The sequence below is a fragment of the Enhydra lutris genome, unplaced genomic scaffold (assembly GCF_002288905.1).
Source record: "Enhydra lutris kenyoni isolate GAN:26980312 unplaced genomic scaffold, ASM228890v2 scaffoldscaffold1, whole genome shotgun sequence".
Taxonomy (NCBI): domain Eukaryota; kingdom Metazoa; phylum Chordata; class Mammalia; order Carnivora; family Mustelidae; genus Enhydra; species Enhydra lutris.
Window position 1 is genome coordinate 100,673,508 of NW_019154085.1, and position 26,210 is coordinate 100,699,717.

The following is a 26,210-nucleotide window of genomic DNA, read 5'->3' on the forward strand; positions in this document are numbered from 1 at the left end:
ATGGAATGCTTCCCCGGTAATCTCCCTGCCACCAGGTAGCCAGCTGGTCCTGCTGGGAAATCATGCCATGTCAAGAGTTTAATGATGGCCACTATCATTGGCAGGTGATGGTGGGAGCCAAAGCAGACTTACATGCACCCGGTAGTCATATGGTCCATCTGATTATTGAGAGCCTTCTCGGCTGGTGATGTGTTCTGGTCGATATTAAGTAGGATACTGATATCTTCACATTTTTACATTTTTTTTTTTTTTTATTTGACAGACAGATCACAAGTAGGCAGAGAGGCAGGCAGAGAGAGAGAGAGGAGGAGGAGGCAGGCTCCCTGCCCAGCAGAGAGCCCGACACGGGACCCGATCCCAGGACCCTGAGACCATGACCCGAGCTGAAGGCAGAAGCTTTAACCACTGAGCCACCCAGGCGCCCCCACATTTTTACATTTTTACCCCTCCTGATAAGTCAGTGCAGTTATCTTTCCCTAAATTTCCTTGTCACTAATTTTTGTCTTCCCATAACCCTAATCAGGTCTTTTATTAGTTACTGTGCATGAATCAGGGTAGATCTATGCTTCAAGCCAGTTCTCCTTCCACAAGAAGTAGAAGAGTACATATCTTATTCAAAAGTCTGCCGACGGGAAGGCTTTTGTTTCCTTTAGTCTTTTAATGCCACTCCTCAGTCAGACTGTGGTACAGAGCCTTTCCAATTCCAGAGTCTTCAAGTACATCATGCAGACCTGCCCATAAACCAGACCTCCATTTATTCCTCCCCTGTCAGTGTGTCTTAGAAAACACATCTTGTTTAGATATGAGCTGAAGAAGAGAGGGTAAAGCAGAGGATGCAATAATCTAGACATTTTACTTACGCGTTCTGTCCAGTCCCATATATGCCCCTTCTGTTATAGTGGGATATTGCTGTATGTGTTCTGTTCTACGGTCAGTGAACCAGATAAGAGTCAGTTCCTGATGGGCCGTTTGGTCTGCATAGCTACTTGGTATCCTGTGGTCAGGCTAATTGTTTCTGCAAGAGCCCAGGAGAGAGCTGCTTTTGAAAAGGAGAATATTTATCAGCATGGGAGGAAATGGCCTTCCTCTCAAGCCTGTAATGCCTGTGCTTTGATTGCCTTATAATGAGTGTCAGAAGCTCCACACAGCATCTCTGTTTACCATGCACCTTTAAAACGAAGATGGTAGGGAAAGCTGTTCCATGTCCCTGATCTGCAGAGCCCTTTCTTGCACAGGCTCTGCTCAGAACAGGCAACTTTACAGGCTACCTGGGAAGTAGAACAGGGCAACATATGTGAATGTGGTTTAAGTTGTTACTCAAAATCAGAAGAGTCTGTTCCCTCTCTACTTTAGCGTAAGTACAATTCCAACAAATTTTCTCCTACTTTAGAAGAGATATCCTGCTGTATACTATGCTACTAGATCTCTAAATACTCTTCTAGGGATATAGATTCCTCAGCTTTTTGGAATTTATCTTTCACCCTGCCTTAATGCAGAGAATGTCTAACTCCCTGGGAGAGAGGCTGCCTCTGTCAGAAAGGAGACTTGTGTAAATTTTGAGGTTCAGCATCTTCAGCCATAATATTAGACACTTACAGCAACATTCCACTATAAATGTGTTATTTATGAGACTAGTCCAGAAAGCACAGGTATACTGCACATGTTGACCCAAACATCCTTATCCTATGTGCCAGTGTCCTAGGACTTCTCCACCAATATCTCTGTCTTAGCTTTAAAAAACACCTGGAGTGGGGCCATTAATTTGTGTCATAGCTGCGCCCCCTTACTGTGTTCTCTTGGACCTCTGCCTTATCCGCCTGCAGTGGCAGAAGGGAGGGACTCCTTCAGAGTTGCCACAGTGACCTACTTTGTATTCTTGGTTTTGCAGATGCGGTTCCTATTTCAGTTTATCCCTATGGAATCTCCCTGAGGTGTTATATGAACCAAGTGAGCTTCATTTTACAGTTTTTACAGCTGCCACTCTTGTAACAATTAAGTACACAACCAATTACCCTCCCAAAACCTTTCATCTCTGTCTGCATTTCATTCTGTATCCTCACCAGTGACAGTGGATGACTCCTGATTCTATCCTTTGCTATGGATTATCTGTGCTCCAGTTCCCTCCTGGAAAGGTGATTATCACGTCAAAGGTAGTACAGATACAGATGTATATAGATATAGATCACCAGCTTAATCTCAAAATCTAATTTTAAAGGTCCCTTTTCTGAGTCTCTTACTGGTATTCATCATGGTATCTGCCAGGGTACAAAGTTGGCACATTCAGTAATCTGAAGATTTATTTACAAAGAGGCCACATTTACAAAGGGAAACCATGAAGGACAGAGCTATAATCTAGACTAGTAGCAACCAAGCTATGGTTACCCCTGTGACCACAGAGATGAGCCATTACAAGATACAAAAGGAGAAAATTTCACAGAAGAGACTGCATTGACAGGGGTAGTGACATCATTTAAAACATACAACTAGACTGAAGTGACATTCCATGGTAGAGCCAAGGGAATACATTCTCTGATTTCACTCTCCTTCTAATCTCTTGCCATAGTATAATAAAGGTCATGCTCTGGAGGGCATGGTGGCCCTTCTGCTGTAAATCTTGTAAATCTTCTGGACCAGAAATCAGGTATAGGCAAGTGAATAATGGATCTGGGGTCACAAGAAAGATAACCAATTTCTCATTCTCTTTCTTTACAGCTTAAAATAATTATGTGAGTGTAGTGGGTATTCAACTTGTTCGATGATGAGAGTGGGTATTTAACGTGCTTGATGGGGCGCCTGGGTGGCTCAGTGGGTTAAGCCGCTGCCTTCGGCTCAGGTCATGATCCCAGGTCCTGGGTTTGAGCCCCACATCAGGCTTTCTGCTCAGCGGGGAGCCTGCTTCCTCCTCTCTCTCTGCCTGCTTCTCTGCCTACTTATGATTTCTCTCTGTCAAATAAATAAATAAAATCTTTAAAAAAAAAATAATGTGCTTGATGATGGAAATATGATTGAATGCAAATGTGAATGAGTGGTGACATAAATATGTTTTGTGCCATATTTCAGTCTTCAGTTACTGTTTTACTCTTTTTACTCCAGCAGTGCTTTCACTTTCTCTGTCCACATTGCTGACAGCCTATGAAATCCTGACTTCATTGCTTCATTCTTTCCTGCCATTGCATCTGCCTGTTCTGGGACTAAAAGGAGAACCCAGAAATGCAGAATTCTCTAAAACGTTGATAAAATCCAACACATTATATAAAAAAAAAATGTATATGTGCAATGGAGATTTCAAGGACAGATGTTTGTGGGTCACTGAGCCCACATCTCTACAGTTGGTTTCAAATAACACTCATTTATTCTAGAGGAACTTCTGCATTCTCACATTGCCCACTGGTGGTCACCAGATGGAGAAAGGCTTGCCTTCCTGATGATAAATGATTCGTTGGTGCCGAACATGGTTATCCCTCGATTTACGGGAGCGTTGTATCCCAAAGGAAAGCAGTATCCATACCCTAAGGTAAGTAACGTGAAAGTACTCGTTTGTTCTCTTTCTCCGCACTAGTGACTTGATGGATAGTATCCTTGGTTCATGAACAAGTTGTCTTTGCTGAAAAGGAAGCTTTTCATTCCTGGTTGGCAGAGTCATCTTTCAGGACTTGCAGTAGCCTGTCCGGTGTTCCGGTAGGAAGAAGTAGAGACGATTCAGGGTTTCCCAACTGCCACGTTTGCTGCATTTCTTTCTCTTTGATTCCCTCATTCTTTTTTCCCTCGACTTCCCAGTTGGAAAGAAAATGAGAAAAGATAAGGGGAACACTGATGCCAAGTCACAGGTTTCTCCAAAGTCCATTCTGTGTTTGTTCTCCATTTGTTTTGTTCTGGTTGTTACTGGCCTTATAAGGAAAGAAGAAGCCCCACGGTCAAATAAGTTGAAATTTCTTAGTTAAAAATAAAGCCCAACTTCTTGCAGATGCTTTCTTAGAGCACTTAATATACTATATGTTAATGTGCATTATAAATGTCCCATAGAAAACTGACTAAGCAGAAAGCATCCCCAGTAAGGAATAGACTAAGCATAAAGAATATCTATGAAGAATAGACTAAACAGAGAATCACCAATAAAGAATAGACTAAGCATAAAGAATTTATTAGTATTTGTAGTAACATCAGTTATTATTTTGCCAGAGCATATTCTGGAACATACTTTATAACATGAAGGGGTAGAGCCACAGCCAGGTGTAGCTAAGATAGATGGAATTGTTTTATTGAGTCAGGCAAACATGGAACTCTTGCCCAGCGAGCAAAACTATTTTCAAATAAGGGAGCAGGTTGCAAAAACATCTGGAGTGTAACTGTTATGTTTTTTTTCTTCCTATGATATGACATTTTTGATAACTTAAGGTCTCTTTAAAAAAAAATACATTTCCCCTGTGTTTATATTACAAAGAAAAAGACTCATGAATGAGGCTTCTGTGCATTAATCATGTAAAGATGTTATAGGGAACTTTTTTACACATTTCAGCTCTTAATTAGGTAAGAGGTGGCTACTAATTCAATGTAGAAGCTATGTTTTTAAGAGATTTTATTCTTTATTTGAGAGAGAGAGCAAGAGTGCGAGAGAGAGCATGAACAGAAGGGGGTGCCAAGGGAGAGGGAGAAATAGACTCCCCGCTGATCAGGGAGCCTGCCAAAGGACCCTGGGATCATGACCTGAGCCAAAGGCAGATGCTTAACTGGCTGGACTGAGCCACCCAGGGGGCCCTCAGAAGCTACTTTTAAGCCATTCCTGAGTGAGTTGTACTTTGTTTCCCAAGCACAAGCATGATAGGTTTTATACCTTAATGTAACTTGTTCGTTACATTAATTGGGCATGGAATTGGACAAATTTCCCATCACATAGATTATTCTGTGAAAGCATGGTTAGGGTAGGCATACTTTTCTTATTTTCCTGTCATCCACCAGACTCAAGTACTTAAATAGAGAAGGAAGGCAGGGAGGGAGGAGGGAAGAAAGACAGCCTTGGATATAGAGAGTCGGGGATAAGAAGAGAGTTTCCTCAGTGAGATTCTGCACCGTCTTGTTTGTTGTTATGTTTTTTCCCCCTCTCCATCCCACCTTCCTTCCATAGACTGTGGTATTAAACAGCTGGCTTACAGCTGAGAAGGACAAAGGTTGAGAGGAATCCGGTTCTCTGATTTTGAAATATTGTTTTTCGTGTCTTTTCTGGTTATAAATTAGAGGGCATATACACTCAGGCCTCTTCAGAAGAAAATGGCAACTTGACCTAACAAGAACAAAAAAAATCCACAGTCACCAGGAGATTGTTTTACTGTACTTCAGGTATATGACTTACCACTTCTCTAGTTTAGATTTGGTCATGTTTGATGAATGACAGTTTGTTCCTCTGTAGTGTATCTGCCCCCCCCCCCCGAGAATGACTGAAAAGGCTTCTCAAATGTATTAATTCTCATGTACGATAATGAAGGTTCACCTGACAGTTTAAATACAGAACGAAGTGGCGTATTGTGAGAAGCATATGTGACCAGGCACGATATTCACACACGACTGTTTGGTTTTCTCACTGCACAAAGGGAATAAAATCAGCCCCAGGGAAGGAACAACATTTTGTAATTCATTTCCCAAGAGGAGTGGGGATCTTAGGACTCACAACATAAGACCAAATGCCATAGGTGCGTTTTCAAATTGCCTTCTCAGTTAGGGGCTGCTGGTGCTTGAACTTGGACACTCCTAGAGCCTCTTAACTTTAACAGACTGAGGCAAACAAACAGACAAACAGAAATGTCTGAGCAAATTTACTTCGGAGGATCCTGGGTTGAGAAACCTAGACACTTCGTTATTAGTAAGTTATTATTTTATTAATTGTTTAATGTTTCTTAATAGTAAAGCTAGCCATAAAATAATAATATTTGCTATTGCATAAATCAGGTGTGCTAATAATATGCTTCATATTTTCAGAGAGACTTTTCACTTTTTTTTTCCCCCTTATTTGGACCTCTTCACAATTTTCTCTACTTATGGATGGTCAGACCAAGCTCTCTAAAAGGCTAAGTGCTTTTATAAAAGTCATAGTTATTTTGAGAACAGGGAAATAACTCAGATTTATTGATTCTATCCCACTCTGTAGAACTACCAGAGGTTAATTTGTATCTCTGAAAACATAGCTGGAATCAAAATTATCTTCTTGGAAAGCTAACAAATATATCTGGAGCTCTGTTTGCTCCATTTACTCCTAATGACTTACCTATATATGTAGTGGGATATACATAGGATTCTTAGATGGTCTCACTCTTAGAAAAAGATAGAGAGAGAGAGGGATTTGTAATACAAGGTGAAAGTCCTGAATGTGTGTTAATGACTACCATTGAGGAGTATTAATCATAAAGAAAAGATAGCTATTCCTGGTGCCAAGCTGAGAGAAAGAATCTTAAGTCCTCAGAAGGTTTTTAGTAGGAAATCCCTGCCCAGGTACTTAAGACAACAGGACTCAAAAAAGCAAGATCTGGGCTTGATCCTTGTTCTCCAGTTTCAGTATCATTTGGGGTATATTACTGGAACTTTGAAAAGTCTTATTATTTTCTGGTTTACAACAAAACATTTGCTAGGTCTTCCACCAACAACTGTATTATTTGGATTTGCTCTTACTTTTGTAATAAACTTCCAAAAAGTAGTACTTTGACATTGAAGTAATTCATAGAGTTCACACTAAATTGTGCTTCAAATTAAACTAGATTAAAATGAGTGCAGCAAATACTCAATGTGGTCAGATTTACTAATGAAATACTTACACTAAACAAATATATTTGTATTTTACTTAATTCAGCATGATTCAGAACTCATAAAATACCCTATCATTAGCAATTCAGCACAAAAGAGATGCACAGTTCTATCTCAGTAACCTCAGGTTAATCTTCTTAATTAAAGCATTATCTCGTTTAATGACAATTTAGTTGCCAGTAAAATAAGGTTAATTATTATTGAGGCTTGTGTTTCAGAATCATAGAGGAAGGATTCTGTAGATATGCAGTGTTTCTGGCAAATGTGACTATAAAAAGCAAATAGATGAACTCTTCTAATTTGCAAACTATTGAAATGATCCAAATATTAAAAAAGGTACAAATGAACTTGAAATGTGCACTTAATTTCAAAACTCCATGGAGAGATAAAAATCTAATTGAGATTATAGAATGCTGGACAGCTGAATTTTAGAAATAGCCTGATGTGGTTTTTTTTTTTGTTTTTTTTTTTTTTGTCTAAAATTGGCCACATGTGTACACAACTTTTATAATTTGTTTCCATGTAAAAGTTAACTGGGGTATCAGTAATCCTTTACAGGTATATGCATACAGAAACAAATAAGCTTTAAAAACAAAACAAAACAAACAAACAAAAAACCCTGCTTTATGATTTGCTAATAACCATATATGTCTTTGACAAAGGATGTCATAAAATTATTAATCATTGATAAAACTGACAGAAACATCAAATTTAATTAAATTTCTTTTTCTTAATGAGCTTATTGAAGGATTATAAAAATTAGCAGAATTTTTTACCAAGTAGTCAGTGTTTTAGTTACTATCTTTCTAATTCACTACTATATACTAGTTTAGACATTTTTTAAAAATTTAAGACTTATAGATAATCTTTTTGTTAGTCCACGTAACAAAATTATGAGATATTTATAGCTACAGAAAGGAAACCTACTTTGGCTCAAAACTTCTGACTTATGACATATTCTCAGTGAAGTATTGTCTTATTTTTGATAATCTAGTAAAATAATACTTGATGATACTTAACATCTTGCTCAAGGTCTGTATTTAGTCAATAGCAGTCAAAATGTAAACCCAGGTTTCTCTGACTCATGGGTTAAGCTAAACTGGTTCTCACAATGTGGTACTTTTACCAGAATGATCAGCCTTATCTGGAAAACTGTAGAAATGCGATTTTTATGCCCCATGACATGAGAAATGCTGGTTAAAATCTTGTTAAACAAGCCCTCCAGGGCACCTGGGTGGCTCAGTGGGTTAGGGCCTCTGCCTTCGGCTCGGGTCACGATCTCAGGGTCCTGAGATCAAGCCCCGCATCGGGCTCTCTGTTCAGCAGGGAGCCTGCTTCCCCCTCTCTCTCTGCCTGCCTCTCTGCCTACTTGTGATCTCTCTCTCTGTCAAGTAAATAAATAAAATCTTTAAAAAAAAAAAAAAAGCCCTCCAGTCCTCTGGGTAATTTTTTCCCCCTCTTTTCAAAAGATATTTATTTATTTATTTTAGAGACAGAGAGTGTGAGTGGAGGGAGGATCATAGGGAGAGGGGCAACCAGACCCCTGAGTGCAGAGCCTGATGTGGGGCTCAATCCCAGGACCTTGAGATCCTGACCTGAGCCAAAATCAAGTCAGACGCTTAGCTAACTGCACCACCCACGGACTCATTGGGTACTGCTGATACAGGCTAACACCTCTGTTACGAGCTATAACTGAGCTATAATATATATCATTGTGTACATGTATGTATATGATAACATATGTTATTGGACATATATACATTACTCTATGTACTAGTAATAATATATATCAATATATGTAATAATATATTAATATATATTATATATATTATTATATTATAATAATATATAATAATACATAACATAAAATAATATATAATATATATAATATAATATATAATATATAATATATAATATATAATATATAATATATAATATATATTACTGGAAAAATATATATCAGAGTCTTATCAAATTTACATACAAATTATAGTTATCTGAGAGTCTTGTTAAAATAAAGAATCCTAGGCCCACACCTGGAGATTTTTGAGTTGGCGGGGGGCCCGGAATTTGTTTCTAAGATCCTGGGTGTTGCTGATGAATGCCACTGGTCAAAGATCAACACTTTGAATGGCACTACTAAATATTATGTCCCGACTCTGATTTTTAATAAACCTGGTCAAACTTGAGAAATGGTTAGATTAAAAAATATGGATAAGGCCAGTATTTTCAGGGCAACTCACGGCAATTAAATTGAAATGGGAGTGATGTGAAAAGGAGCTCCTGTGTGTGGTAGAAGGCTAAATTGCCCGAGACAAATGTGCCCATGCACTTGAGGGGTTTAGAACAGTGAAAAGCTTTATAAAATCTGACACAAGAGCCTTCTCTGTGAGGCAGGATCATAGCTTATCTTCCAGGAATCCCTTCATTATATGAACCATTTCCATAATCTCTCTTCATAGCATAGTGTTTGTGTAGCGAAGGACTTTCCTGACTCCTTCCATTGGCTCAAAACTTCTGAATTGTGTATGATGCACCCCCAAAGATATGCCAGTCATTTTTTTTTACACCAAACACTAATGATGTACAATATGTTGACCAGATGAATTTAAATAAAAAAGAAAAGACTATTTTTTTAGAGCAGCTTAAGGTTCACAAGTCTGACAGGTAGAGAGAATTCCACATGTGCCCCCTGCACACATAGACGTGCGGAGTCTCCCCATCATCAGCACCACTCCCTGCAGCAGCACATTTGTTACAACTGATGAAGCTATGCGTCATAATCCCCCAAAGTCCACAGTTGACATTACAGTTCACTGTGTGTGTTGTACGTCCTGCAGGTTTGGACAAATATATGATGACACGTATCCATCGTTACGGGATCACACAGTGGGATGATCCCTGAACATCCTCTGGGATCCAATCATTCATATTTCTGCCTTCCCCTCTGTACTAGTTGTATTTACTAGCCTAACAACACAGTCCTTGAGGAGTTATTATGGACTACTGATGGAATGTGTTATGTTGCTTCTGGTCCTCTTCAACTTTGGGTTTTGTCAATGCCAATTACTTGAATGTGGATTTTTCTTTCTCATCTTTAAATCACCTTTTTAAAAGAATCACTTTTGTAATTCCCCTTGGATTTTTGTCCATCTTTTAACTCAACCCACTTTTAATGGCCTCTTTCCTCGTACATCTCGTATAGTCTTCTCCTAAAACATCCGCTGCTCCACGATGACACATCAGCACTTTGTTTAGGAACACAGTGCCCCACAAGCAGTCACCTGATTCTCTACATTATTTATTCACGCTAACATTCTCTTATTCATTCATTCAAACTGCTTGAGATGTATTGGAAAAAGGTCCCTGTTGTGCCCCCTACAAGTTCACAGTATATTTAGAAAAACTTTGGAGGCCATTGCCTGGGAACAAACTGAAACAAAGCACAGCAGAGAAGAGCATCCTGGGTTTAAATAGTGGCTTCCCAGGTTATGGGATATCCACTTTCCACAGTTTGCTTAGCTTCTCCATTGTCATCTGGAAAATCGTTATAATTATTCTTAGGACAGAAGTAAGGATATTTAGTAAGATTATTCATGCAGTGCCTTTACTACATACTATGAGCCAGAAACATACTAATGTTCTAGGCTAGTTATTACCGATTCTTGTCCCTGTCTTTCTACTCATCTAACTATGTACTTAGTGAGGGCAGACTGCTCTGTGGCCCACCACCTCCCAAGGAGCACTTACACCTCATCTGGTATTTACTAAAGCTTAGAAGGGAACTGGAGGAAAGGGAAGGAGATACAAGATAATAATGGGGGAGAGGCAAACCATAGGAGACTCTTAACTATAGAGAACAAACTGAGGGCTGCTGGAGGGGAAGGGGGCATCAGGTAGTTGGGTGATGGGCATTAAGGAGGGTACATGATATAATGAGCACTGGGTGTTACATGTAACTGATGAATCACTGAATTCTACCTCTGAATCTAATTAAAAAAAAAAAAAAAAGGAAACCTAGGAATGTTTAATGCATTAGGATGGATTAGGTATTGGGGAATTTTAAGCATGTGTCACCCATATTGGCAAATCTTTTTCTTTCTTTTTCTTCTTCAACTTTTTTTTTTTTTTTTTAATTAGCCAGCTTTTCTCATTGCATTTCTTATCCTATAATGTGAGTAGCAGCTTGTTCTACTAGTTGTTTTGTTAAGCCAGCCCTCCTGGTGTCATCCTAGGGAAAGAACACAGAAGCACTGCCTAATGAATAAACTCATCATGATTTTCCATCACCTTTAATTGTCTGACTAAAATGCTTGAGAAATAGCAATCTACAAAAACAATTGAAGGCAATCAGGTTGTTGAATTTAAAATCATTTCTACTTCAGAGAAATTAAACTTTTTCCCTGTTCTAACGTAAAATTATAAAGGAATCACACCACATTTTCTTTTTTCTCAATATATTTTAATGCTTAATATATTTGTATTACAATCTTCATTTTCTCAAAGGCAGGTCAAATGAACCCAACCGTCAAATTATATGTTGTAAACTTATATGGACCAACTCATACTTTGGAACTCATGCCTCCTGACAGCTTTAAATCAAGGTATGCGATTTCCATTTTACTTTTACTTAGAAATAATTATTTTAACTTCAATTATCATTTTGTTGTAATTTAGAGAGATGTGATCAGCTCAGCAAATCCACTTGAAAATAAATCTGAGGTTGTCCCATTAGTGCAGGAATGAACTCATTCTGGGTTTCTTGTTGTTCCCAGGGAGCATTTAAAGTTTCAAGGTGATTAGCAGCACCAGAAAATGACTAAATTGTAGTGATATTGAGAATTAGACTTTTTGCAGGAGACGTGACAAGGAGATGGGGGCAAAGGATAATTTTTCATTGAGTGTTCTTCCTGAGAATAGTTACTCCATTTTTTTTTTTAATGGTCCTCTTTAAAAGAGTACAATTTCCTTAGAGTTTGTGTAGGTTTTCCAGCAGAAATTCTCTCCATAGCTTGGGAGTGATTCCCTAGCTTTCTTCTCCAGGTAGGATAATGTAATAAGATGTGTTTCAAAATATCCTACATAAGAAGCCTACTTATCTAAGAAATTTGAATGGAGAGAAAAAAAAAAAAAACCCACATTTAGTATGTCATAGCCTAATTTTAGTATTAGTAAAATCTCCAGTAGCAGACAATGGATCAAATAACCATGTGGATTTTAAAATTCAGAGTGGTCTGAAACTTCAGGGGTATTCTGTCAATTAGTGCAACCCTCTGAAACTTTACAACTGTCCTCGTGATGGAATACGTAGCTGATTTAGGAAAATACTTTCAACTACTGAGTGATATGGGGCTAAGCTCAAACTTTGTTTTGATGCCATCAACCATCAGTGCTGGGGGATTGATTCAAATATAAATTCCACTCAAATGTTCCAGTGATGTATTTGGGAAAATTCCATCACAGTTGCAGATTTTCACAGACAGTGGAGCCTGCAGTGTGTGGAAATTTTCTCAATTTTAAAGTTATTAAAAATTTATGGACTGCTTACACTGGAAGGTCGCCCATAGCCACCTAAAACAATCTGTTCCTATTATTGAGGGAAAAGATGAGGCCCAGAGAGAAAATAGAACCCCAAGATTAGTTGGTAACAGAGGGAGGAAATATAGTAAAGCCTGTTTCGAGTTATAGACCATTTCATGCAGGTCATGATGGAAGACCTTACAGGGCTGTTGGAATTGACATTTAGAATGCAGTAGAGTTGACCAAATCAGATAGGAACTCTATACTGAACTCAGTCTACCAGCCACGGAAGAATTAGTCACAAATGAAGCAATTATGGAAGCCATTAGTATTTTATGTGGTCCTGAGCTCTTATCTTTTTCTGATTCATTTAATGCTCTGAATTAACAGGAAAAGGGCACTAGCCTGGAGTGTTTGAGTCACAACTCTGCCACCATTTCATTACATGAGCTTGGACAAGTCACTCTACGTCTCTCTGGTCTGAATAACCTCATTTTAAAGTAGTAATTTTTTGTTTTCCTCAGTCTTTTGAAACCTTTGAAATAGAAATCAACTTTACAATATCCAGCTTCTTTTTAAGAAAAGGTGGTGATTCTGGACCTTGATGTTATAACCCAAGACTGTCACCAAACACAAAAATTCTTGAAGACAGAACCAGTTGTTATTTATTGGGTTATTAGTTAAGTATATATCTGTAATATTCAAAGTACAATATGATAAAATTAGTCATCCATGGCAAAGAGGTATCACATATCCTTAGATATAAATCCAATACACAGAATAAAATATGAGATCCCACTAAGAGTGAGGAAGAATATTGTAAAGAAAAATCTCTTAAGTGTAATTCAAGTATGTTGGTTTCGTGATAAACTTGGTCTGCAGTTTGGGGAAAGTCAGTAATACCTTATCTATATAATGCACTGAACAATTTTGCTTTTTCTCCCTCAGGGTCTTATGTAAGTGCCACCTACAGCATGTGAAATATACCAAAATGTATGATTTTTGTTGAAAAACTCAAGATCAAGGTTTACTTCAAAATTGATAATTTTAAGTATCACCCCAGCTCAGTTTTACAGAAATGTATTTCCTTACTCATCTGTTTCTGGTAGGAAGTTTCAGTCCAATTCACAGAAGAGTAATAAATGAATTTTAGATCATCCGCATTTAGTCACTCTGAGCATAGGTGTTACTTAGATGGGCTCAGAAACACACAAACGAATGAAATAGATATATCCATGGTGCGCATCAAGGAAAGTTGCATTCATCTGACTGCACATAAGATGGAAACCAAACTTATTTTTTCATTGGTTTTGTTTTAGGATTATGAACATCTCTAATATTTAATACATAGTACATTAGCCATATAGAAATTAGCTAGGAAACTGTTGTGCTCTCCTAGTTAGAGATCTAAAAGAGCATGTCATTCTTCATAATTTAGTGTTCAGGGTCCTAGAAATTAAACAGATGACACAGTCAAGAATGATAAGTGAAATGCAGTTAGTTGAGGGACTATTAACAAAAATGTGAGCAGAATTAAGGGGAAACTCACAAAGGATGAGAAAGCAACTCTAAGTCTGCAATAGGGAAAAACTGCTGCTGTTTCAGGACTGAAAGAATGAGGTCCAGGCTCAGTTATGAATCCTGAAGAGGCTTGCAGCTGAACACAATGGCCAAGGAGGAGCTGTCCACAGACAGAGCAATTCAGTCATTGCCAAACCACACCCAAGTAGAAAGTGGGTCCTGGGACTTAGTACCTGAACTCACTCTCCTCCCAAACTTGAAAGTTCCTGCAGAGGCCTTCCACTGGCAAGGCAGCCTCACTGTAGAGGCTGCAGGTGTGGAGAACTGGAGAATGGACCTGGCAAATGAAGAATATTCCATATAAATAATTTAAGAATAATATTTGCCATAAGAAGTTTATTATACTTTATGCATGTGTTGGTGATGACCATATGAGGACACGGTGATTTTTCTGAAGCCACGTGAGAAAGTGTTCTGTATCTGTCTGGTGCTGTTTCTATCTCTGTATCTCTGTCTCTGTATCTTTTTCTGTGTGTGTGTGTGTGTGTGTGGGTGTTTCAATCTCTCATTTCTATACAAACACACAAACACACTCATACACAAATCTACATACACATATCTGTGATTTATCTTATTAATGCATGTGCTTCTATAAACCTGCTGTATTCTTCTCATGAGCACTTCACTAAGTTGCATTAGCGTACTTTGGACCTGGAGTTTTCCATGGTAACTAACACCTGTTTCCCTCTCTAACTTATTTGCCTTTTTCTCCTAATTTACGCTACCATGTTATTCTTAAATCTTCCTAAGCTAACTCAGATTCTTTTTTGTATTTTAAAAATTTTAGATATAAAATGCATAAGTTAAATTTTTGGCACCAGTATTAGTAGCACTATTATCATATTAGTGACAGAACTCCTACAAATTCCAAGAAATACAGAACTTTTTTTATTTTTTCAAGTTTATAAGTACAAACATGCATTAATTAATTTATTAGTAACATACTTTCCCCATGCCCTATTAAGACCATCAAATGCTCCGGAGAGGGTGGTGGGGTTATAGATATTGGAGAGGGTATGTGTTATGGTGAGTGCTGGGAAGTGTGTAAACCTGGCGATTCACAGACCTGTACCCCTGGGGCTAATAATACATTATATGTTTATTAAAAAATTAAAAGATTAAAAAAAAATAAAGACCATCAAATGCCCTCTCTTTTTGGAGTTTGTGTTGGGTTCATAGCTACCCATATCATTTGATATTCTATTTAAGCTCTCAATAACAGTATACCCAAATAATTCATTCTGTAATAATTGTTTACTTTTTTTGTACATTATCTAAGCATCTGTATTTTATATTATCTTTAGATATGCATATGGCAATTCTGTTACTTTGTGCAGTTATAAACCTTATCTTTTGTTTTTTTCTTTTTGGGACTTCCTTTTTTTCCACTAAACTTGAACTTCATCTCTTATCCTCTCATAATATCACCCTTGTGGCAGTAGTAATTATTAAATGTGTATGTACACACCTAAATAGGGAGGAAGATTTATAAGATAAATAGAAAGATGGTCTTTTATGGCTTGAGGTACCTTATAAACTGTATTCTTTGACTCCCACTCCAAAGAGCAAGATTTATTTAGAATTTATAAATCATTTGTTTTGGTCTGTTGATTGTTTATTTGGCTGGTTGATAGATTTATAACAGCTCATGTTTATAAGTGTAATAGAAATATGTCTCCAAGCTAGAATCAGCATTCAGTAGACCTTGTTTAACACCAGATACTTAAACTCTAGTCAAAGAATGTAAAACAAATTTCAATTCATTTATATGGCTTTAAAAAGAAACTAAAAGGATACCATAACTTGGAGAAAGACATAATTTCCCTTCCTTTTTCTTTCTCACACACTCCTTCATTTTTTCAAAAAATATATTTGTGATTCAGCTAAAGATCCTCTATCAAACAAAATCAGATTATGAATGCAACTTTTCTTCAATAGGAATTCAGCTCATACTCTTATCTTTAATTATTGTCTGTATTGATTCTTCAGAATGTAGCACAGTAGGAACTCAGATAATGCCCCTTTATGAACATTCCAGACCCATTTGGGAGTTAGATGATTCATCTCATCTTAAGGGAAAGGAACGTTTTACAAATTTTTACACTCTGAACGTAAGGTATTGTAAGCATTCTGTATCATTATTTGGATTTATAATTAAGATTTTAAAAATACACGTTTAAGTTGGGTTATGGACATTGGGGACTTCACCATGTGAAATGGTGAGTGCTGTGAAGTGTGTAAGCCTGACGATTTACAGTCCTGTACCCCTGGGGCAAATAATGCATTATATATTAATAAAAATAATAAATTAAAAAATACATATTTAAGTTCTGGTGGAAAGATTTTTTTTTTATTCTTTTTTTTTTTTTTTTTGGGCGGGGGGCGGTTTGGGGGAGAGAGAATTTTTTTTTTTAATTTTATTTTTTATAAACATATATTTTTATCCCCAGGGGTACAGGTCTGTGAATCTCCAGGTTTACACACTTCACAGCACTCACCATAGCACATACCCTCCCCAATGTCCATAACGCCACCCCCCCTCTCCCAAACCCCCTCCCCTCATCAACCCTCAGTTTGTTTTGTGAGATTAAGAGTCACTTATGGTTTGTCTCCCTCCCAATCCCATCTTGTTTCAGGGGAGAGAGAATCTAAAGCAGGCTCCACCCTAGCACAGAGTTCCGCAAAGGGCTCCATCTCATGAGCCTGAAATTTTGACCTGACCAGAAATCAAGAGTCAAAAGCCACCCAGGCGCCCCCTGGTGGAAAGATTTTTTATAGTAATGAATTCTATAGATCTTTCCACAGGTTGGCATTTGTCTGTTGTTTTGAGGAAGTTGTTATACTTTGTATTCAGATATCTCCAGGCTGAAGAGTAATGGTAGCATTTTGTCTTTGGTTTCTCCTTACTCTGTGTCTCTGACATTATTTTATTTATTTGAAATCTTTCTTTAATCATCCACCCTTTGTGACCCATTATTTTTAGCGTGTATCACTGATGTGACATTGTAATATTAGCTGTCACGCTTGAGAGCACCATGCTTTTTCTTCTGTATCATTGAAGTATGCCTAGTCTACGGTTTTTTTCTGCTAAAGAATATTTGTGTCTTAAAAAAATCAAATTAAGAAATTATTCTATGTTCATGAAAATGCCCTAAATGACCCTTCTTACAAGTAATCCATAGTTACTAACAGTGGTCTTTGCAGATCACTAGCCATGGCTTGGTCATACATGTCATTACAATACAGGCATGGGTAGAGATCCTGAGCTCAGTGCAACTATATGTATACAAAGATTATGTTATGAACACAGAGTAATGATTGGAGAGAAAGCCAGTGAAAACACAGGTGTGACTTCTAACATAGTACCTTTCTGCTAGTGATGCTGGGCCTCCATTCCACATACCCCTGTAAACGATTAGATCTTCTGTGCCAGACCACTCAGCTAATTCAAAGTCTTTCTTGAGTGCAGTCCACCTAACCCACTTGTCTCTGTGGCTCAAGAGGGTGAGCTCCTTGCGGACTTCCTGGGTAATCCGGAGCCATGGATACTACGAACAAGCAGGAAAGACAATTATAAGGAGGGGGCAGTTCTGCTAGTCACTGGTTGTGGGACACCAGATCTAATGTGTTCATGATATGGAGTTCCAGGAAGACAGCCACATCAGCAGCAGGCAGGCCAAGGAGTGTGATTTCTAAGTAAGGGCCTTTCCCTAATCCCTCATTCAGAGGAAGCCTGATTACTTATGAGAAAACTAAGGAGAGCTGCACGTAGGATCCTGGAATAAGCAAAGAAGGAATACAGGATGTGTCTTACTTCTTATGGGTCAAGCTCTATTTTAACTTTCATTTTAGGTAACCCCAACTCTTTATCATGGAAATTTCAGTGGCTTGAAATTACCCCTGAAAAACCTTATAAATTCAATTTTGATTTGATTTGATTATTGATTTGATCAATATTCAACTGTTATCTTTCAGATTATAAATAAGGTCAATACTAAGTTCACATCATGCTAAATTCTCCTTATAGGCAACTAGATACATTTTGTACAAACACAAAATAATCACAGTATTTAATCAAAGAGAACGATGAGTGGTATAACTATGAATTAATTAAACTTAATTTTACACCTAAATTAGTGTACCCCTTACAAAAAAATCACTTATTCACCAGATTTGCCTTTGTTGTATTTTAGTTGCTTTTCTATTAAGAAATCCTTTTTAAAAGTCAAGATTTTCCATCATAGATAATAAATATGTGTCCGTGTCTGTGAAGACATTATAAAGAAGATGTTCTTGCAACATTACACTTGAGGGCTACTTTGAAAGGGAAAACACTCAAGATGAATATTTAAATTATGTTTTGTTGTTACAGTTGTTATATATTTTAAAAATCATTCATGTTGGTTGTCATCTCATTTGACACAATATGTAATATTACTCGCTTAACTAAGATAAATTCCCGATTGAGTTTGAAAACTTGTATCTACCAGTTCTATCTAGATTTTTCTATAAATATAACCTCCTTGATTTTACAGTGTTTGGTCAGTTGTTTACAATAACCAAATTATCTTTTACTTCAATTCTAAACAACATTTATAACAATCAGAAATATATATTGTCAGAATTCAGGGTTTCTTTTCCTGGTTATAGTATCCATTGTCATTTTTCTCCATGATAAATTCTTTAGATAAATCCATTAAAGGTTAATACCTATATTTTCCCCTTTTCAATATTCATACTGCTGAATATGATAATGCATGCAAAATAAATCAGTTTAAACCAAAACACAGTAAAAATGAATTGGATATGATTCTTTGAAGAATCACAAGGCCCGCTCCTTTGGCCAAAGATTAATCCTAAACCAGTTAGTTGCACATGTGATTCAAAGTTGTCTTTGTTAACTATTCAGAGAACTTTCACTGAGTTTCTTGGCATTTTGAAGTGAAACTTAGCTGGTTTTGAAAGCTGTCAGCGGTCTTGGAGAGATTATTGAAGAAAATATGGCAGGCTTCACTGTATGCTAAGTTTTGCTTGCCCTTCTGCTGACATCTTCACTTTCTGATGGGCTAATCGGTTTTGTGGAGGAAGCAGTAGCTTTTCAGAAATGTTAGAAATGTAAGATTCATGTAGCTAAATGTCTAACCCACAAGTGTCTAAGGACAAGTGATTTGTATCACAAAGCTTTTCTACTCATACATGATTTTTCCCTAAGTGACATAAAAACTGCGTGAATTTTTTAAAAGATTTATTTATTTATATATTTGAGGGAGGGAGGGGCAGAGGGAGAGGCTCTTCAAGCAGACTCCCCACTGAGCATGGAGTGACAGGGTTCCTGATCTCACCGCCCATGAGATTGCCGCCAAGAGTTGGATACTTAACAGACTAAAGCGCCCAGGTGCCTCTGGGTGGGTTCATTTGAAGACTGTGCTCACAGATGCCACTTTAAATCATCTCATCTGTTCCGAAGCTGGGAAAATTTTTTGAAAAGTTTTTTTCTTTTCATCATAAATTGAATCAGTGTTGACTACTGCATTTTGTCTGTGTGGATTGAGGGATTTTTTGATATAGTATGTAAATTTCCAACTACAGAATCTACAATGAAGGAAATACAAACTAACTATAGGGAACAACATAAGCTTTCCCAATCTAGAAATAGCCTGAGAACATCATAGGCTCTAGTAATTAGCGTCCTCACTATATGGAAAATTCAGTAGCCCCTCATCTCCATCAATTTAATTCCTTCTTTGTTTTAAATTGTTTCAAATAAAGAAGATTTTAAAAAATTAATATATATATATGCATATGTGTGTATATGAACATATGATGTATATGACTGGAACTGGCCCTTGACTTACAACTGAGAAAGACCACACACAAAATAAATAAATAAAAACTAATAGCTCTATCATGCAAGTCCCCATGGGTAAAGTGAAATAAAATGGAGATCATGCGTAAGAAATAATTATTAAGTGAAGAATAAGTTTTGCCTTTTAGTTGATTTTACTTTTTACAAAAATAAAATGCAGCTTAAAAATTTATGCTTATTACACATTAGTGCTAATCAATACACAGTTTAAAAATTATTCATATGTCTATTATCTTGATTATTTTTATTTTTCCAAGGATTTCCTTTCTGGGATCTCAATCACTTTCATATTTATTCTCAAATTCTTGGTACATTTGCATGGGTATGTAAATGCACATGTGTTTACATACACACACACATATTTGTATTTATGTGGGAGTATTCAGAATAGCAGATGTGTATGTGTACATAAATAGAAATTAATATGTGGCATCCTTATAATGCTTCATTTATCCTTGCATATAAAATAACAAGTGTATGTTATTAGTACTATACAGGTTCTCTGGCTCTAAATGTAAATTTTGTTGTTGTTGTTTCCCAACTAGAGAATATTATATCACTATGGTTAAATGGGTAAGCAATACCAAGACGGTGGTCAGATGGTTAAATCGGCCTCAGAACATCTCCATCCTCACAGTCTGTGAGACTACCACTGGCGCCTGCAGTAGAGTGAGTGTAATTTGCTTTTCTCTTATGCTTAAAATGAAGTACTTTATGCTACTCTCAAAGGGATATCAGGCAATCCATTGTACAAAGACCAATATTTAACCTCCAAAGGTAGTTGGGAAAGAGTCATTCTATTGGAAGTATATACTTTAATCCATAAATCATCCAAACTTTGAAGTGAGAGATATGGGTGATAAGCAAAAGAGGAAAAAAAAAAAAGACCAAACTATAAAAAAAATGAATTCTTTTATAGTATAAAGTGGAGTCTTAACCACATTAGTTTAATTCTCAAATACATCTTTTTCTCCATATTTTGAGTTTGATTAACTTAGGAATGTGGAATGTTTTTCCTGTCTTCTTCAACCACATTCCAGTAATTCCATCTTTTTTTGGTAGTTCAGATTAGTCTTCTAAAATAATGAACAGTGTCTCTTTTTTAAAATTAAATAAGAGTAAAAAAAAAAAAAACTGGTCCTTGAACCATTGTGTTTTGAAAGCAGGTTGTATTTCTATTTCTCTAATCAGTTTTTATAAGCTCTGCAATAAATCCTATATGTAATTCTTAAAGTTCTTAACTGAGGGTATACTGTAATTGTTATTGTGTATATGCCTGTATTGGTGGGTAGTAAAGTATTCCCAGTTACTTAACAACAGAGTTTTCAAACTTCTATTCTGAACAGGATGGAGTAAATTTTGCCAGCCTAACCTCTCTGTTGTAGATAACTATAAACCTATGTAAAATGAATTAAACAACTACTCTCAGATACTGGACAATAGCAGGATCAGGACATAAAAAGTGAAATAATGTAAACATGTAAGATAAGCCTAGCTTCCTGTAGGGCACACACACAGTGCAAGCTAATGGAGTCCTAGAAAAGCTCAGTGGTATCACTGATCCAAGTCGGCAGGGAGAATCAGTTTGAGGCTCTTGTGGTGGCTGAAATTTGCAGGATAAGTACCACAAGATTTGGAGCTATAGAGAGAAGAGCTCCAGCAATCTATGTAAAGGACCTCTTAGGACTTTAGCTCTTAAAATTAAAAAAAAAAAAAAAAAAAAAAAAGACTTTAGCTCAATGCTTAACTGTGCAAGTACAGGACGCACTTCACAGAGAGAGAAGCAAATAGAGAATCTGCAGGTTTCGTAATGCTTGGAGACTTTGGAGTGCTGAACAGCAAAAACTAGAGCACTCTCACTGAAAACCCTTTGCATTCAACTCACAGCCCAGAAAGAAAAATGCATTAGAAATAAGGCTGTTCTATACTCTTTACAGTAAACCTTTATATCAAGCTGGAAAGGATCAAGTACATGCCTATAAATTAACTGTCTTCCTAGAACAAAGTTTACTCTTTTAAATGGAGAATTAAAATTTAAAATATCAATTACACAATCAAAACATACTATACATGTAGAAAAATAGAAAATGTAACCTGCCTACCTCCCTTCAGAGCAGACTTACACAGAATAGAGATGTTAGAATTAACAGGTACAGAATTTTTTTAAAGCTGTTTGAAAGATTCTTGGCAAATTAAAGGGTGGCCCTAATTTATAAATAGATGAGATATTTCAGTAGGGAAACAAAACTATAAAATACAAAACAATGGAATTTCAGGAACTAAAGAGAACAGTATCTGAAATGAAAAAATTGTCTGGATGGATTAAACACAAATTGGACATTGTTGTAGTCAGGGAATAGAAACAATCCAAACTGAAGTCTGGAGGGAAAAAAGACTGAGGGGGGAAAAAAAAAAGGAACAAAGCCTAAGCTACGTATGGAATAATTTGAGCTGTTGTATATGAGGGATGTAATACACACAGAAGGCAAGGTTTGAGATGTTGGGGCAGAAAAACAAAAAAAGAAATAATGACTTAAAATATCCCAAATTTGAAGAAAAACCATTAACCCATGTATCTAAGTTAGCAAATCCCAAACAGAATAAAAACAAAGAAAAAAAAATAGGCACATAACACTCAATTATTGTAAACCAAAGATTATGAGAAAAGTTTCAAAAGAGCCTGAGAGAAAAATACGTTACATATGGAGGAATAGAATAATGAAAATTACTGCCTCTCTCTCATCAGAAATGATAGAAGCCAGAAAGTAATGGAATACATTTTTAAAGAAGTGAAAGAAAAACAGTGTAAACCAAAAGTCTGTATACTCTGAAAGTATCTTTCAAAAATGAAGACAGACATATTCAGATAAATAAGATCTGAGATAATTTATCACAAGTAGATCTGCTTAAGTAACATGAAATGAAGTAATTCAGTCTGAAAGAAATAGCATCAAATGAAACCTCAAATCTAAATGAAGGAAGGAAAGGTGCTCCAAATGACAAACATATGAATAAAATAAAAATATTTTCTAGTTTTTATTTTTTCTAAAAGTTAAATGATAACTTAAGTAAATCAAAACTGTCAAACTAAAAGTCTTGTGTACAGTGAAAGAAACAGTCGACTAAATGAAAAGCCAACCTGTGGAATGGAAGAACATGTTTGCAAATCATATATCTGATAAGGGGTTAATATCTAAAGTATTTTTAAAATATCTCCTTCAACTAGATAGCAAAATAAAACAAAAACAAACAAAACAAAACCCCCAATAATCTAATTTAAAAATGGGCAAAGGACCTGAATAGACATTTTTCCAAAAATATGAAAAGGTGTTCAACATCACTAATTATTAGGGAAATGCAAACCAAAACCTCAATGAATTAATCACCTCATGCCTGTTAGGATGGGTAGTATCAAAAAAGACCAGAGAGAATTGCTGGTGGGGAAGTGGAGCAAAGGAAACCCTGTGCCCTGTGGTAAGAATTTATGTTGGTACAGTCACTATGGAAAACAGTATGGCAGATCCTCAAAAAAATTAAAAATAAAACTTCCATAATCCAACAAATCAAATTCTGGATATGTATCTGAAGGAAATAAAATCACTGTCCGAAGATATATTTGCAAGCCCATGTTTGTTGCAGCGTATTATTTACAATAGCCAGGACGGGTAAAACAAAACAAAACAAGTGTCCATCAATGGATGGATGGACTAAGAAAATCTCACACACACACACACACACACACACCCCACACTAGAATACTGCTTAGCCATTAAAAAAAAAAAAGAAATCCTGTTATTTGTGACCATAGGGGAGGAACCTTGAGGGCATTTATTATGAGTGAAGTAAAGACAAATACTGTATGATCTTGCTTATATGTGGAATAAAAAATAAAAACAGAAAAAGATTAGTGTTTGTGAGGTGTGAGGGTGGGGAAATTGAGTAAAGGTGGTTAAAAGGTACAAACTTCCAGTTACAAGATAAATAATTTCTGGGGATGTAATGTATGACATGATGACTATAGTTAACAATACTTCATTGTATATTTGAAAGTTGCTAAGAGAGTAAACCTAAAATGTTCCCAACATAAAGAAAAAAATGTAGTTACTTTGGGTAATGGATGTTAACTAAACTTGCAGAAATCATTTCATAATATATACATGTATCAAATCATTATGTTGTACACCCTGAACTTATACAACGTTATATGTCAATTATATTTCAGTAAAACTGGAAAAAAAAGGAATAAATTTTACCATTTTTACAATTTCCAGAAAGTGGAGAAGGAAACTTTTCAATTCATCTTATAAGCATAGCATTATCCTATTACCAAATCAAGGCAAGGACTTTATGAGAACAATTTAGACTGATACATCTCATGCACATGTACACAAAAAATTCCTTAAACGTATTGATATATCATCTATGGCAATATAGAGAAGAGTGCATTATGACTAAATGGGGTTTATTTTAGTAACTTATGATTGGTTTAATACTGAAAACCAATCAATGTTACTCATTATTTTAACAGAAAAAAAAAACCAAGTATCTCAGTAGATGAAAAATAAAAAGCAGTTGACAAAACTTAATATTTACTCATGATAACTTTCAATATAAATGAATAGAAAAATATCCTTAATTTGATAAAGAATACCCCCAGAAAATATCTCAAAGTTATACTCTATGGTAGAACACTTTCCTTACCTTCATGTCATCAATAAGGTAAAGATCTACATTCTCACTGTAGTGTGGAAACTTTATTAGAGACTCTAACCAGAATAACTTGGCAAGGGATAAATATCATGATGATTGATAAGGAAGAAATAAAATTCTCTTTATTTGTAGATGTCATTATTACATAAATAAAAAGTAAGACATCTGCAAAAACAAAAACAAACCCGCCCAAAAAACACAAAAAAATCCACCCTAGAATGGGTCACAATTCACAAGTCAGTGTACCAACTTAAACTGCTAAATTTCCTGATTTTTATTTTACTGTAAAAAGGATGTATGTATACAGGATACTATAAAGTTCTTAAGAAATGCTTACTGAATTATTTAGGGGTGAATGGATATAATGCCTCTAAACTTCTATCAAATTATTTAGAAAAAAAAGTATGTTTCTAACAACTTTTAATTGATTTTGAAAAAAAATATGCTTTTCCCTTTCTTCAAATGGTTTTGTTTCTATATCGAGAGATATAGAAATAAAGCAAATGGAATAAAATATAAATAAATGAGGAATATGTCTAAAGGCTATGCAGGTGTTTCTTGAACTAATCTTTTAGAACAAAATGTGTTCCTATATACTCATAATATTACAATGAAAAATAAAAATGCCACTAAAATTTTTAAAACATTAAATACATAAGGATAAATTTAACAAATAGTGTGCAAAATCCCCATATTGAAAACTACAACATTTCTGACACACATTAAGAAATACCTGAATAAATAGAAGCTATACCACATGCTGGACTTGAAAGGCTGAATATTACATGTGGCATTCTACTCAGAGTGAACTAACTGTAGTTTCAATACAACACGAATTCCCAGAAGATTTGGGAATTTCTGTGGAAACAGGCTGATTCTAAATGAATATGGCAGTGCAAAAGACCTGATGATTAAACCTTGTTAAAAAACAAAAACAAAACCAAAAATGCTGGAGAAGTTGCACTACTGGATTTCAAGAATAACTAGAAAGCAACAGAAACTGAGGGACTGTGGTGGAGGCATAAGGACACACGACTAGATCAACGAACTAATAGAGTTTGCAGACATAGATCTGTATTTATATGATCAACTGATTTTTAACAGAGGTGCCAAGACAATCCAAAGGGGGAAAGATGGTGCTGGAACAGTCAAGAACTGAATGAAAAATACAGTGGTCTTTGACATCTATCACATACCATATTCTAAAATTAAATTGAGATAAACTGCTATTCTCAAGCTAAGAGATGATACTGTCAATCTTTTAGATAAAAATATGGGATATAAATTTGCTATATTGAATAGGCAAAAAGTCATTAATCATAAAAGAAAAAAATAATACAATAGACATCGTCAAAATCAGAAACTTCTCACCAGACACTGTTAAGAAACAGCTAAAAAATGAACAGCTAAAAATTTTTGCAAAAAATATTTTCAAAATGTGTATCTAACAAAAAAAATATATACATCTCAATCATGAAAAGACAACACAATAAAAAGGCAAAACATGTGAAGAGAAGTGCAAATGGAAGTAATAAATACATGATAAAGTATTCAACATTAGACGTTAGGAAAACATAGATTAAATCATAATGAGATAACACTATATACCATTAGAATGACTAAAAACAACAAAAAATGACATTATTGATGAGGATGTAGAAAATTGCAGTTCTTGTTCTTCATGAGTAGAAGTGTAAAATGATACAGCTAGTTTAAAAAATGATTTTGCAGTTTCAAGTTAAAC

General features: G+C 35.9%; 1 protein-coding gene across 2 annotated transcripts in view; it reads left to right on the forward strand.

Moving 5' to 3' along the window:
- Window positions 1-26,210, forward strand: part of LOC111155763 (dipeptidyl peptidase like 10) — a 1,348,454-nt gene that overhangs the window by 1,240,529 nt on the left and 81,715 nt on the right. For both annotated transcript variants that reach the window (XM_022516189.1, XM_022516263.1), the window contains exons 9-11: window positions 3,360-3,514; window positions 11,296-11,393; window positions 20,302-20,425. In XM_022516189.1, coding sequence (XP_022371897.1) covers window positions 3,360-3,514; window positions 11,296-11,393; window positions 20,302-20,425 — 377 coding nt within the window. The remainder of the gene's footprint in view (window positions 1-3,359; window positions 3,515-11,295; window positions 11,394-20,301; window positions 20,426-26,210) is intronic.